Genomic DNA, 15,700 nt, shown 5'->3' with positions numbered 1-15,700 from the left:
GGGCCACATTGCTCACCCAAGCAACAATGTCGTCTGCTGAAGTATATTGCTAACATTAATCTTTACAATTGCAGGTATAAATTGTTGCAAATATCTCATCATCATCCATGTTATTCCTTTTCATGCTCCTTCAAATTAGTTTGTTTCTTATTTAGTTTAACAAAAAGAACAAAAAAAATAAAACAACAAAACTCAGAAATTGCAGAGGAATTTTCCCACATTCATATACACATGTAAGAATATAATTTATGCCCGGTTCACTTACCAGAGAACCTGAAAATTCCTATAAGCAATGTCAAAATACCATTGTCTCTTTTGCTTCATATTATTTTGTTTCGTTTGTAAAATTCGTTTTGAGGTGTCCCCTTTCCAACCACACGCAGTTATCACACATCCTCACACTCTCCAATTTGCTTCAAAACAACATTTTTCCTAAATATCCCAAAGTAAAAATGAAAATTGAACAACACCCCATTCCTTCCAAAACAGATATTAAGTTGTAACAAGAGAAAAGCTGTCAATATGACAGCAAACCGGGTTTTCTTTTGTGTGAACAGTATCTATCATCCATTAATATTTGCCAAACTTGTATTCCAAGTATTCCAGGGGTCATTGTTTAAAGAATCTACACTATACATACAAAAGCTTTGTTTTAAATGGCATTTCTGGTCCAGTGTTTCATTTTTCTTAAAATACTTTCAGTTTTCTGGAGGTTTTTTCATATCTTCTCTCAAGGGTTTAGATCCTCCATTTTCTTAATTTAGATTCCCCTTTACATAACGATGCTTCAAGCAAATTTAGTTGAAATTGGTCAAGTGGTTAGTGAGAAGACAGACAGACAGTTGTGATCAGAAAAGCTCAGGTAAGCCCACAGAGTTTGAACATATTTGTATAAACAAATTGAAAACTACTAAGTTTTCTTCATTTTGAATGAGCATTTGCTATGATTAATATTGCTTATTATAGTATATTCAAAGGGTCTAAATAAGTGTTTAGAATTGAAGGAAAAACAACAAATAAACAATAAGCAAGTGCTACACTTTACCTGGAGAGATTGATGGAGGCGGTGAAATGTGTGTTGCTGCTGAAGTTCAACGTCCTTTCCTGGGTCACGATGACATTGTTTCTATAAATAATTAAATATAGGTAACTAGAACTGTTCTAATGGGACTAATACCCCCGCAAGGCTTATTTCAAATGGGACTAACATAAATTTAATTTAAGTAACTAAAATATATAATTGAATCAGAAAGGTTAGTGATATAAATTTAGTGAAGAATTGAAGACAAAAAACTTCCATCTGGATGTATTTATATAAATGTATTAAAAGAGTTTTTTTTTTACTAATAATATAATTAATCAAATCTGTAAGGATTATCTCCCTTACTTTTCAACATCAGTGTGCAATATATAGGATAAGGAAAATGTAAATTGTCATAAAATCATTAAATCTTGTTTGATCTTAATAAAAATTGCAGGTGCAAAACTTCAGATAGAGTTCAAAATATGTACAAATTTCCAGACTGTTCCACGCAGTTGTAAGGAATTCTTTAGGGGGGCAAAATTGCGTCTATATAAAGAGGGACAGACGGACAAGGTGAATCCAATATAAACCCCCCAACGAATAAACTTCATTTGCGGGAGATATAGTCATTAGAGGACACCTGCTCCAAAAACTTTAACCAGCTCTAAAAACCTTAACCTCCTCCAGCATCCGAAACCTATGGCTCAGATTCAGCATTCAAGCCTGTCAGGTGCATCAGTATCATAAGATGCATCATCCATGCACGCTTGGATTAGTTAGTAACTTAGAAATGGGTATCAAAGGGCACATGCTCTAAAAACTTTAACCTGCTTCGAAACCTTAACCTCCTCCAGCATCTGAAATTCACGGCCCAGATTCAGCATCCAAGTCTTTCAAGTCTATAAGTAGGTCCAGGCCCCACTGCCACCAACTTTCCTCAAGTCAATACTCAGCCTCAAGTCTAAGTTTTAACCTCAAATTAATACACTTTTCATATAAGGATTTGAATTGAGGTTTAAGTTGAGTGATTTGAAAATTTTGGTCCTTATGCATCATCCATGCAAGTTTGGTGAAGATAGGACAAGTAAAAATCTAGATACAAGACCTGCAACAAAAACTTAAACCAGGTCTGGATGCCGATGCCATTGCCGAAACTGACAGCATAGCATAAGCTCCCCCTGACTTTGTCTCATAGAGCTAAAAAATTTAACAATAATTACAAATTTAAATCAAAACACTATTCAATTTGCTTACTTTCTATCCTGAATGAATAAATGCTGATGCGCTATCAGAACTTTAATAGGAAAATTACAGTGCAGGTACCGAGCTGTTTTTCATTAAAGTTCTTAATACTAAACTCCTAAATCAAAACATATAATGTATGCTGTTAAACATTTCTTTTCCTGGTGAGGTGTCAAACACACCCACACATTGTTACCTGTAGTTCTTGACATTCCTGCTGTAGCTGTTTGAGACTGGACTGGCTGCTGTGTCTAGAGCCAGATTGTTGTATGGTCTGGTTGTATATCTTTTCCAGATGTGATTGGTATTTTGGTAAATTGGCCAACCCATCACTGGCTCGGCGTACAGGTGAAAATCTCTCATTTGGTAAATGTAAGCAGTTCGCAAAAGAGTTTGGAGCTAAACAAGAAAAGATTAGTTTTACCTAAAAATTCATAAAAGTATCTATTCTCCTATTCTGTCATTTAAATTTGTTCATTAATTCTGATTCAGTTAACATTCAATTAATTTCCCACATAATGTTACAAATCAGAGTAAGCATTTGCAAATAAATTTCTTTCCAACAAAAATTTGTTATGCAATAATATTGTAAATTAATTAAGATTAGACATCACTGAGATGGTGACTATCTCAAACAGCCCCGCTTTAGTAATGAAAAATAGGATAAAGGCATTTCAGAGGATTTTGTTCTCTGACCTATGACTTAAAAATTTTCAGGTTGGCAAAGTCAAGCTCATTTACCTTTGCCAACAGAATTTCTTTTAGTTTAATATGAGCAAGATTAAGTCAATGGGAAATTAACTGGATTTTAAAGAGATCTGCTTTGACCTTAAAACTTCTAAGGTTGCTGCACACCCTTTAACCAAAAGCTCTGACTATTACACACCCACTAAACGGGGCCCTAATTAACAAAATTAAAGTATATACGTAAAACTTCAGAGCTCACTTGATGCAACTCTTTCTGGAAGTGGCATTGTTCCTAGTGCGCTCCCTCGTCTAGGTGCTCTGATTGGCTGTAGGGAAAGCTTTTTCTGCAACTCCTCAGGAATCTCATGGATAGGATTTGACATTGCCAAAGTGTGTCTTTTATTTCTACCTCTACTGGCCAAGTACCTGAAATTAAATTTTTATTGAATTATTGACCAGTTTGTCAAGATGATAAGAAATTAAACAAAATTAGTCAGTTATGAGTGTTGAATTGACTAATGAGAATCTTTTGATTGTTCAAGTCAGCACTTGGTGTTTCCTGAAAAAAAATTGCTTTAAAATAAGCCAGAGTTTTAAACTAGATGGGTTATCCCAGGTAAGTTCAGGTAAGGGGCATACCTTAATTGATACAGGTGTAAACAATTGCTACTGTATACTAGTAAATGTCAATAGAAAGGGGTGTTCAAATGTGGTTTTAAGAAACTAGAAATAAAATGTATTTATATGTGCATAGAAAAATTTAAATTGTTAAAAATTTATTAAATGCCAATATTAAATTAAATTGGATACCATGCTCAAATTTGGCAAAAGACACACCTTTTGATATGTTTCTCTCAATGCACTATTTATAAAAGTTAAAATAGTTTAAAAGTCATAATCTAGGCAACTAATGATCTGTAACATTAGAGGCTTTCTTATATGGCCTTAACTTCGAAAATATGGTCATTCAAATAATTAATCTAAATAATTAGAAGAATACATGTTATATATCATTTTCAGAATATAATACTGTTATTTTTAATCATTGAAAGGGGCATAGTCATGATATTTGGTCAAAATCATTATTATTTTTCTGTTTTTTATATTTGCAATCCTTCAGTAAGGCATTTCTAATAGTCAACCAAAACTTGGTCAAATGGTTTTGGGGAAGATTTTTTAATATTCAAAAACTTATGCAGCATTCAATAATTGTCCAGTGGGAAAGTAGAACATTTCAGGAACTGTATAGAGTGCTAACATCTATCTCAACAACTCTGACTCACCTCTGTACAGCTTCTGGGTCTGGTTCCTGGTCCGAGCCTCCATCCTCATTTTCTTCTACAGTTACAGAGCCCTGAAGTGTTGGCAACTGTAGTCCTGCGGAGGACTGGTTGAGAGTAGGAAGTGCCTCTTGACTGCCTGGACTACCTGGTAAACTAGTGCCTCCTTGGCAAATCTGACGTGCGAACAACTGTATGTTAGCACCTCCATCAGAAGCTCTCCTGTTCCAACTTCCTCCTCCACCTAACAATGGACATATACTGACTTGTGCATAAAAATGAAAGGTAGTTTTGCTATAATTTTTAATTAATTATAAGTAATTAATAATTTAGTTCATGTACACATACCCATAAGAAATCTCAACCTCTTTATTATCTCATTTTAATACTAGTAGTTCATACAATAGAAAGATTGTTACATCATCAGAAACCAATAGCAAGTGTCACATACACCTGCTGTTCCTGGGCATACTCATATAATCTTTCTTGCTTTCATAAATACTAATTTCTTTTAATCTGTTATTGATCTGAATGCTTAAAATCAATTGTTGCGTTAATGTGTTCATCATTATGCAATATAAAACTTTTCCTTATAGGTAAAGAACCAATCAGAAAAGGGCCTGAAATCTAAGGAAAGTTCCTTTTTTGAAAGTGAATTTTTTATGGCCTATTACTGACATAAATTTTTTTATCATTTTATTCAAGAACCTCAGGATTTAAATCAATTATTGTTACCTGCTCCAAAACAAGTAGGAAGTTGCAAGAATTGTTGATCTGCGACAGCAACACTAGGCATTTCATTTGGCACAGTAGGAAGATGGGGATTGTTGGTATTTGGCACAAAACCCATTGGCCAGTAGAGATTTGGCTGAGGAGAAGCTATAAGAGGTTGATGATTGGCCAGTTTGACTCGAACATCTTCTGGTACTTCATGGCGAGAGTCCCCCACTCCTACAGTGTGGCGACGCATGGCAAGATACCTAGCAAGGGCTTCAGGGGAGGGCTCTTCATTATCAGAATCAGAATGCTGACTAGATGTATCTTCTCCCTAATTGGAATTATTAAAAAGATTTTTAGAAGATGTGCAACATATGACAGTTTTTTAATTTCACTGGGTTAACAGTTAGACAACATAAAACCATCATTAAATTTATCAATTGTATTAGAAATTTTTTCTCAAAGCAATGGAAATGGGTTAAAAGAAAGTTATTTACAGTAGTTAATTACTCTGATCATGTTAACATGTTTGGATTTGAGGTTTGCTCTTTTCTGAAGAGCAAAATTTTGTCACACAGAAGCTTTAGCTTTCATGATTTGTACTATTAATACTCATTAGCCATTTTGAATTAAACATTATCAATGCTATTAAAACCAAAACGACAAATTGCCTCTTTCCCAAGAAAATACAAATTCGACTCAAACGGGAAAAAAAAGAAAATCAGGTAGCACTTAACAATTAAGTAATTCTTTACATTATCCTAATTATAGAAATATTTTCTGTATTTGTAGTAATATTGCACACCCCTACATTTAACATATCATATAACAATGTCATATGATACAACATTGTATAATATTATTAGATACAATATCATGATATAATATCATATAGTAAAGATAATATGATACAATATTATTCCATCATATAATATCATATGATATTTCACAAAAATATGATACAATATCTTATTGTATCATATAATATTTTACTAAGGCTAAATAAAATTGAAATTACGGTTCTCAGGCCCGCGCGCATCCGTTTTGAGGGTGCCGCATTGCAAATTTTATTGCATTTTCAATAAAATAAAAAGTTGATAATGCGGAGACCTATCCGGAAAAAAAAAGTTTCCGCTTTCGGTTTGTATATAGTTTTACTTTCGTTTCTAATACGCAGCCTCCGTAGTCTTAATCATTAAGTCGCTTATTTTCGATAGTAAAAACTGTATGATCCAAACCTCTCGATGATATAAACGATACTAGTAAAAATGGGGTCGATGGAAATTTTGGACTTAAAACGAATCAAAATGTCTGCTGTTTCGATTTGTATCCGCCATGGAACCCTTTTGATTCTACCGTGGACTATTATTGAGAGTTTTTCCGATGGATGTTTTTTGTTAGACCTGTACAAGGGAGTGAAATCGATGAAATTCGATTGGGAAAGTTGGACCTCCGCAGAAATATTACTTGGTGCCTCCGTTTCTTTGACAGTTTGCAAGCACAAGAACAGTTTGGACGCCGCGATTTTAACCATTATAAACTTGCGGGGTTTATTGATAACTGCTGTATATTCAGGACTTACTTCTTAACTGTGAAGAAATGTGGTCCTAGGAACTGTCGGACACCCAAGATTGCATAATGATATCTCTAGCCAGTTACACAACTTTCCTGATCCAGTGCAAGGTATTTTAGAGTAAACATCATTTATGTCATTTTACGTTTTGTAAAGTGGATTGGTATTTTTCTTTATTTTTAAATGCCTGTCATTTATTAAAGGAGAAGAAGGACACTACAAAGAATTCAGTGAGGTTTTTTGAACAATACTACAGAGGAACACTGTCCTTCTTTATCATCTAAACGAGCACAATCAATTGCAAGCAGACATGAAATTCCATTTAGTCTATCTGCTCAGACTGCCAAAACAGTGAAACAAATGGGAACCTGCATAGATTGCCAGAAACCCAGAGTCTTATAAGTTATATAGTGCTACTAAACTTGGTGCCCAAGAAAGTACCTTGCTTACCAAAATCATTGGACTTTATCAGTTTTCATGTGGATCTGAATTTAGGAATTAAAACCTGATAATCCTGAGAAAGCACTCTCAATATGCGCTCTCATGTAGAAAGTTTATATGAGATAAAATTTGACCTGTGCATCTCCAATTGAGACCCCCCACTACATGTACAGCTCTGGTGTATTTCCCCCAATATGCTATCACTGTTGGACACAAGACACAGATACAGAAGAAGGACAGTACCCGATGTGTCATGATTGTGTTGTTTCACAACGACAGCCCGCGTTAAAATGGAAGAATGTTCAAAGCTCCAAGGCAAAGAAGCAGAAAAAAATGAAAACAAACAGTTCACTTATAAAAGAATAGATGTTTTTTTGTTTGACTTAAATATTAAAATATCATTGTTGTACTTTGAAAGTTGGACTGTATTTTCAAACATACATTGGGGTGTTTTTATCTGTTAAAATATTTAATAGATATCCTTATTAAATAATAAAACAGCAGATTGATTAAAGAAAATCTTGTTTTTTAAATTTTAGGTAGTTAATCTCTTACCCAAATAAAAAAAAGCCTCCCTCATCTGTTTTTTTACCAATAAAAAAGAAAAAAAAAAGCCTCCCTCCCTCATCTAATTTTGCAAAATTTGGCCTGAGAACCAGAGAATTAATTTTATGTGGCCTAAATTATATCATATGATACAATATCAAATTAACTATACAATTTGTACCATATCATACAGTACAATATCATAGGTCTAGAATAGGAATCATGATATATCATATAGCAACAATCGCATCTATCATGAAAGTTATATTGAGGTAGGACAAGGTTTTTTTCTTATCATCCTTGATAATAGAGTTCAGGGTCTGTATCTAAGTCTCACATTTTAAATCCAAAGTTACATGAACCATGATAGGTGGTCAGGACAGCATTTTTTCCAACATTCAAACCGGCATTTAACTACTCATAAAAACACTTACACCTCCTCCAGCATCAAGATAATCAAGATCAAGCTCTGTATTTAAAGCTACCTTTAATTCTTAAATTATCTGTTTTAGTCTGACTATGTGTGAACAGAATTTACTTCATTTTGTAACCACCTCAAAGATTTTAACACAACTTGACTTGTTCTAAAATCTTAAACCTATCTAAGCATCTAGAAAATCAAGATTGATCTCCGTATCTAAAGCTACCACAGAGATTCATTTACATAGTTATATCAACCATGCAAGTTTGAATAATGAATATTATTTACATAAATATGTGACCTGCTCCAAAAATATTAACCTCCTCCAGCATCTCAAATATATAATTCAGATTCAGCATCCAATCTTGTAGAGTGAATCAGTATCACAATATGCATTATCTATCTAGGATTTGTCTATCAAATGGCACCTGCACCAAAATCTTCAACTAGCTCCAAATACATTAACCTCATCCAGCATCCAAAACTTATCGCTCAGATTCAGCATTCAAGCCTGTCAAGTGCATCAGTATCATAAGATGCACCAGCCATGCAAGTTTGGTGAAGTAATGACCAGTAATAACTTGGATATAGTCATCAAATGGCACCTGCTCTAAAAATTTTAACCAGCTCAAAAAACGTACACCTCATTCACCATCCGAAACCTTTGCCTCAGATTTAGCATTCAAGTCTGTCAAGTGCATAAGTATTATAAGACACATCATCCACCCGAGTTTGGTGAAGATAGGACCAGTAGTAACCTAGATATGGCTATCAAAGGGCATCTGCTCCAAAAACTTGAACCTACTTCAAAAACCTTAACCTCCTCCAGCATCTGAAAAGTATAACTCAGATTCAGCATATAAGACTGTTAAGTCCATAAAGATGCCAAGATGCACAAACTAGGCAAGTCTGGTGAAGACCAGACAAGTAACAACTTAGATACAGGACCTGCTCTAAAAACCAGGTCTGTACGCCTGTGCCGGAGGTGTAGCAAAGGCAGCAAAAAATATGTTATCTCTCCGCGTTTTGATACCTATATAATGTTAACTATGACCAATACAGAACCAAAACATATGACATACCTCTGTTTGTTCTACTAGTTGCTGAATGCGTGATAAAGCTGCAGGGGAAATAAGTGGTGTTGATTCTGAAGTGACTTCTCCTGATTTATTGACCTGATCCACTGAAATACACAAAGAAATATACTTCAATAAATATATAAAAGAGAGTGTTATCTAATTGGTTCATTCGCATGACCTGGCATAGCAAAATTTAATAGTGTTCCAACAAAATTCTTAACAAATCCTTGCAAACTTTTAAGGTTAAAACAAACTTGATTATAACGAATTTATGGATATAGATATTTGATTTCGAGTCCCATAATATTGAAAAATTACATGCCTAAACAAAGAAAGTGTTAAAATTTCAAGCATCTGCAATTCAAGATCTCCAATCCTTTGCCATGTCCAACAACTCTAAATCATCTGAATTTTTTTTTATTCGTACCATATATCAGCCTTTTATATAGACAAATATAATTAGGCCTCTATTATTAATATTAGGATTAATGTTTCAATGAAATGCTTGGCTTAGTGGTTCCAGGAAGATATACTACATATGGGTACACTGTATAAGGGTTTGAGCCACCGATGAACAGGTACAATCTTTTTCTTAAAATTTGATCTCAAAATGTATATATATTCCATTATATCCATTGTGGGCAAATTTGCAATAACTTTGTAAAATGCATGGATACTATCTATAATTTCTTTTTATATCATTTCATTTGTAAACTTTGAAGGACCAATAACATTTTTATAATAAAACAAGTGGCCCATGGGCCACATCGCTCACCTGAACAGCAGTTCCTTGTAACATTACATTTCGTAGCATATGCTTTTTCTATTTTAAACATTGAACCCCTTTCTGGGGACCCAGTTATGGTCCGAGGTTTATGGTTGGCTTTAACAACATAAATAGTAACATAGGAATTAAAATGTGTAGCACTGCGGTGGGACCGCACGTACACAACCTGAAAAAGAAGAGAAGAGTTCCACTTCAAGAGGAATAACTCTCAGACTATACAGAACATCAAGAAAGATAACTCTTGGTTCCACTACATTAGAGTTTACACAATTTGAGGATCCTTGCAAAGTAATCTCACAAACTGTAGCATTATAGTTCTCGAGAAAAACTTTTTAAAAACATTTTCAATATATTTTTCTATGTTAAACTTTGAACCCCTCTTGGGGCCACAGTATTAGTCCAGTGCTAAAGTGTTAATTATTTGGAATCTACATTATTTAAGGATGCTTGCATAGTTATCTCACAAGCTGAAGCATTATAGTTCCCTAGAAAAAGATTTTTCAACATTTTCCCTCTATATTTCTATGCTAATTTAAACTTTGAACACCTCTTGGGGCCCCAGTATTAGATTGAGGTCACGGCTTTTTTAATTTCGAATCTACACTATTTGAGGGTGCTTACGTAGTTATCTGACAAATTGATGCATTGTAGTTCTCGAAAAGAAGATTTTTAAACATTTTCCATATATACCGGTACTTCTACATTTAACTTTAAACCCATCTTGGGTCCCTAGTATTAGTCCAAGGGTCACTATTTTAAAACTGTCGAACCTTCATTATCCAAGGTTGTATGCATGATAGTAATGTCACAAATTGAAGCATTGTAGTTCTCGAGAAGAAGATTTTTTAACATGTTACCTTTATATTTCTATAATAAACTTTGACCCCATCTTGGGGCCCCAGTATTGGTCTGGGGTCACGATTTTACCAATTAGGAATCTACATAAGCGAAGGATGCATGCATAGAAATTCCACAAACTAAAACATTGTAGTTCTTGAGAAGAAAATTTTGAAACTTTTCCTTTATGTTTTTTAAAATGTTTAAATTTTGAACCCCTCTTGGTGCCCATCAATTGTCCGGGGGTTACAATTTTTTGAATCTACATTATTTAAGGATGTACATGTATGCATAGTAATATCCAAAACAGTTGCACTACAGTTCTTGAGAAGAAGATTTTAAAACATTTTCCTATATATGTTAAAATCTAAACCCCTACTGGGGCCCCAATTTTTGTTCGGGGGTCACGATTTTTACAATCTTCACTATATATACAACCTTTTGTGTATGTATTGGCATTTTTGGTGAAGTGGTTCTTGAGAAGAAAATTTTTAAACATTTTTCATATGTAGTTCTATGTTAAACTTTGAACCCCGCCTGGGGCCCCAGTTTTGGTCTGAGGGTCACGATTTTTACAATTTAGAATCTTCATTATACATTCAAGCTTTTGTGTAAATATTGGCATTTCTGGAGCAGTGGTTCTTGAGAAAAAGATTTTTTAAACATTTTCCTATGTATTTCTATGTTAAACTTTGAACCCCGCCTGGGGCCCCAGTTTTGGTCTGAGGGTCACGATTTTTACAATTTAGAATCTTCACTATATATACAAGTTTTTTGTGTAAATATTGGCATTTCTGGTGCAGTGGTTCTTGAGAAGAAGATTTTTTAAACATTTTCCTATGTATTTCTATGTTAAACTTTGAACCCCGCCTGGGGCCCCAGTTTTGGTCTGAGGGTCACAATTTTTACAATTTAGAATCTTCACTATATATACAAGTTTTTGTGTAAATATTGGCATTTCTGGTGCAGTGGTTCTTGAGAAGAAGATTTTTTAAACATTTTCCATATGTAGTTCTATGTTAAACTTTGAACCCCGCCTGGGGCCCCAGTTTTGGTCCGAGGGTCACGATTTTAACAATTTAGAATCTTCACTATATATACAAGCTTTTGTGTAAATATTGGCATTTCTGGTGCAGTGGTTCTTGAGAAGAAGATTTTTTAAACATTTTCCTATGTATTTCTATGTTAAACTTTGAACCCCGCCTGGGGCCCCAGTTTTGGTCTGAGGGTCACAATTTTTACAATTTAGAATCTTCACTATATATACAAGCTTTTGTGTAAATATTGGCATTTCTGGTGCAGTGGTTCTTGAGAAGAAGATTTTTAAAGACATGCACCCTATACTTACTGTTTCGCAATTATCTCCCTTTTGAAAAGGGCTGTGCCCTTTATTTTAACAATTTATAATCCCCTTTCCATAAGGATGCTTTGTACCAAATTTGGTTAAATTTGGCCCAGTGGTTTTTGAGAAGAAGTTGAAAATGTGAAAAGTTTACAGACGGACGGACGGACAGACAGACAGACAGACAGACGGACGGACGGACGGACGGACGACGGACAACGGGTGATCAGAAAAGCTCACTTGAACCTTCGGTTCAGGTGAGCTAAAAAGATACTTTGAAGCTGGGGGTCGGAGAACATTAATAACTGCTGAGAAAAATGCCACAAACACACAGAGGAAAAGCAGCCCCCCCCCCCCCCAAAGTCAACATTTTTACCGGGTGGTAAATCTCAGGTGAGGGTGGGGCTTATTTTATAGAGGTGTAAAAACCATGCGATCAATAAGAATGTGGATGTAAAGGCAGGCACTCCCTTTACGAAGCTATGACGATGGAGTTCTTTCCAAACTCCTGCATAAAGTTCCAATTGCCTGTTTTACCAGTAAATAAAGCTTTAGTAGCTCATACTTTTGTTTAAAGAGAATTTTTAATATATTTTACAGCTGCTCATCTTTGTGGAATTTATAAGGTCACGCAAATTCAAATACAAATTAACTAATTTCAATTACTAAATGATTAATTTTCATGATCAATTTCAATAATGTTAAAAATCAATTTCCTCTTTAAATTTGTGACGGAAGGCATCAAAGATAATCTTGTTAATTGCTAGTAAACAGAATTCCACAGACCTGGCCAGATCCACTCGGAAGATCACGTCAATCAGACTGGGCACTATTGTTATAAAATGGAATGACAGGCGGCATCGTTTTAAAGTTTATACAGGTAAAAAAGGAGGCATTTGTAAAATGTTCGGCCTTTAAGAGAGGGGGTATAATTACAGATATAGAGATGGAAATCCTTTGCATCCCCATTTATAAGTATTATCTTAACTGACAATTCTACAAATCACTGTATATCTATCTGATGATCCAGAACAACAAATTGCATCGGAATACCTACCCACACCAGTAGTAATACTGGACCTTCTCTCCGTTGCCACTCCTATTGGTAGTAAGGTTGGCAATTTATTTATGCTTGATTTGGGGTGTTTCTTTATTTTGTCAAGCAGTAGATGATAAACAGCACTGTGGTGGTCATATGCCTCCAACTGTACAGACTGGAAAGAGGCAACAAAACACTATATTAATTGCTGTCATTTTTAAAGATTATTAATTTTGTATTATAACCATGTCTATTGACAGTACTTGCTTTTTTTAATACAAGCAATATATTAAAACTGGTGCAAAATAGTTCCAATATTTCTGCTAATAATCAAGGGGCAAAGTAAACATTAGAAGACATTTGGACTGGATTGCCAAGACACTACCTACCGAAAAGTTCACCATTTTAGTAAAACTTGCAAAAAAGGTGCATTGAGAAATTAGTATGATTATAAATGCTGCAGAAAAGAATAAAAGAACTTGATGATCTTAAAAATAACCTAATTAATCTATGTACATTTCACACTTGGCAATAAGAACATTTTTTCTTCTACAAATCAATACTTTATCATTTTCCCAGCATATGCCAAAAATCCTATTAGATTTTTCAAAGACAAGGCATCATCTATATTAGGCCACCATTTTTAAGTATGCATAATAGCAACTTTTTTCAAAACTTACCTTTTCTGTCATTTCCCGATCAAGTCCCAGATTCTCCATGTGAATAAGAATGTTTTCATTAAGTTCCTCTGCCTCATTAGTTGCAGATCTTGAATATAAGATTAGTTCCTCAAATTCAGGATCCTCATCCCCAGCTCTAACCCATTCATGATTCAAAATCTGCTGTATTGAAATACGTTTTGAGGGATCCACAGTTAACATCTGCTTGATAAGGTTTTCACATTCTGTAAATAGAAATAAGTTGAATCATTATTACTTCCCTAAATCAAACTAGACAACATTGAGATAGTGACCATCTCAAAAGGGCCCCACTTAAATAATGGACAATATAGGATGAAAAGAATTTCAGATAATTTTGCTTTGACCTTGACCTCTAACTTAGAAATTTTCCAGATGGCATAGATTCTAATTTCTATTTTAAGTGTTGTATTTTTTACGATTTTGTAATAAATATTTCACATAATTACTTGAAAATGGATAGGGTTTGTCCTTTAACCATGCTTATGAAGTGTACGAAGTTTGAGTGGGTTTTCTTTGAATTTTGCTAAAAAGGCTGAAATGGACACACAAACACACAGCAGCGATGCTATATCCCCTTCACAAGAAGTTATGCGAGGGGATAAAAACACTGAAAATTATTAATATCAGTATATCATATACATACTGATATGAAATATGTATACATATAATGTAATGGTAAATCAGTGGTTATGCTATTTCAAATTACCTGTGGACATGAAAAATGGCACTCGAAATTTCCCTGAAAGCACCCTCGACCTAAGACTTTGTAGTGAACTGCCATCAAATGGTAAAGCACCACAAACAAGCACATACAGCACAACCCCAAGACTCTGAAATTAAAAACCATTCATTAATTATTGTAATTCTAAAGCTGGTGCATTAAAGCTTACAAGTACCGGTATTCATAATCATAGAAACCACACAGTTTGATATGCTTCAGTGATTAACAAAAACATGTAATGCAGTAAATCATCGCCGCAAACCAAGGGTTTTCGGTCCACTCCACTCCCCATAAGCTCTCGGCAGATCTCATTACTAAAACTCTGTGATGCAGTGGCGCTCTCTGGCAAATAACTTGAGTTGCGCCCCTTGCAAATTCACATTATGATTGAAAGAAACAACAGGTTACATACCGGGTACACGCTACGGCAAAATACAATTTGAAAACAAGTTGACTGGTGAGAACAGAATTTAAGATGCTATTATTATTAAAATTGTTCACGCACGACGACAGACAAAGACCAATTGCAAAAGGTCACATGAGTTACTAAGGTGACCTAAAAATAGAACATGTCACGGAGCTTTAGTAATGAGATCTGCAAAGGATTTATAGGGAGCAGAGTAGACCGAAAAACCTTGGCTAACAAAGATGACAGTGAATGTGTATTTTAAAAAAATAGAAGAAAATCCCAAGGGCTCCACTATGTACCCAAATTCCAAAATATGGCCATACTGTCAAAACAGATGAATGGAGCAGAATTCAGTGTTGTAATGCCCCAAACTTCAAAGGTATGAATAGAGCTTTACTAAGTTTGCTTACAGATAGATAAAAGGTTATCTCAATCAAGTTTATAAATATAAATTGCCTCATCAACGTCATTATAGAAATATGATAAATTAAAAATGAGCTATTTTACAACAAGTACATAGAGTCCAAACTGTCTTAGCCGGCCACCCGAAATCAGCGGCCACTCTTGACCAGCGACCAGTTTGATGATTTTTCTTATGCGGCCACTCAAGTAACGCGGCCAGCGGCCAGTCAAATCTTGACCCACCATGTTATTAACACTTTATTCAACGGCCACTTGATAACCATTCTGTCATAATTCTTATGTTTTATTAATCATCATATTAATCTTTGAACTGCTCAATATGGTCACCTCTCGCAGACAACAGGGGTTTACAGGTCATTATGGATGTTTTGATAATTTCATTGCCCCATGGCGATGTCCGAGATAACAAGTGACAGACACATGAGTTCCAA

General features: G+C 34.7%; 1 protein-coding gene across 2 annotated transcripts in view; it reads right to left on the bottom strand.

Annotated features, from left to right (window-relative positions):
• LOC128155319 (serine/threonine-protein kinase SIK3-like) overlaps positions 1 to 15,700 on the bottom strand; it is a 36,058-nt gene that overhangs the window by 10,200 nt on the left and 10,158 nt on the right. For both annotated transcript variants that reach the window (XM_052816964.1, XM_052816963.1), the window contains exons 6-14: positions 14,423 to 14,546; positions 13,696 to 13,919; positions 13,034 to 13,190; positions 9,014 to 9,114; positions 4,969 to 5,281; positions 4,237 to 4,477; positions 3,213 to 3,379; positions 2,463 to 2,665; positions 1,046 to 1,126 (exon numbers count right to left, since the gene is read on the bottom strand). In XM_052816964.1, coding sequence (XP_052672924.1) covers positions 1,046 to 1,126; positions 2,463 to 2,665; positions 3,213 to 3,379; positions 4,237 to 4,477; positions 4,969 to 5,281; positions 9,014 to 9,114; positions 13,034 to 13,190; positions 13,696 to 13,919; positions 14,423 to 14,546 — 1,611 coding nt within the window. The remainder of the gene's footprint in view (positions 1 to 1,045; positions 1,127 to 2,462; positions 2,666 to 3,212; positions 3,380 to 4,236; positions 4,478 to 4,968; positions 5,282 to 9,013; positions 9,115 to 13,033; positions 13,191 to 13,695; positions 13,920 to 14,422; positions 14,547 to 15,700) is intronic.

Source organism: Crassostrea angulata, chromosome 7 (genome assembly GCF_025612915.1).
Source record: "Crassostrea angulata isolate pt1a10 chromosome 7, ASM2561291v2, whole genome shotgun sequence".
Lineage (NCBI taxonomy): Eukaryota > Metazoa > Mollusca > Bivalvia > Ostreida > Ostreidae > Magallana > Magallana angulata.
Note: the sequence above shows the minus strand (reverse complement) of the source record. Positions and strands in the feature narration are given on the sequence as shown.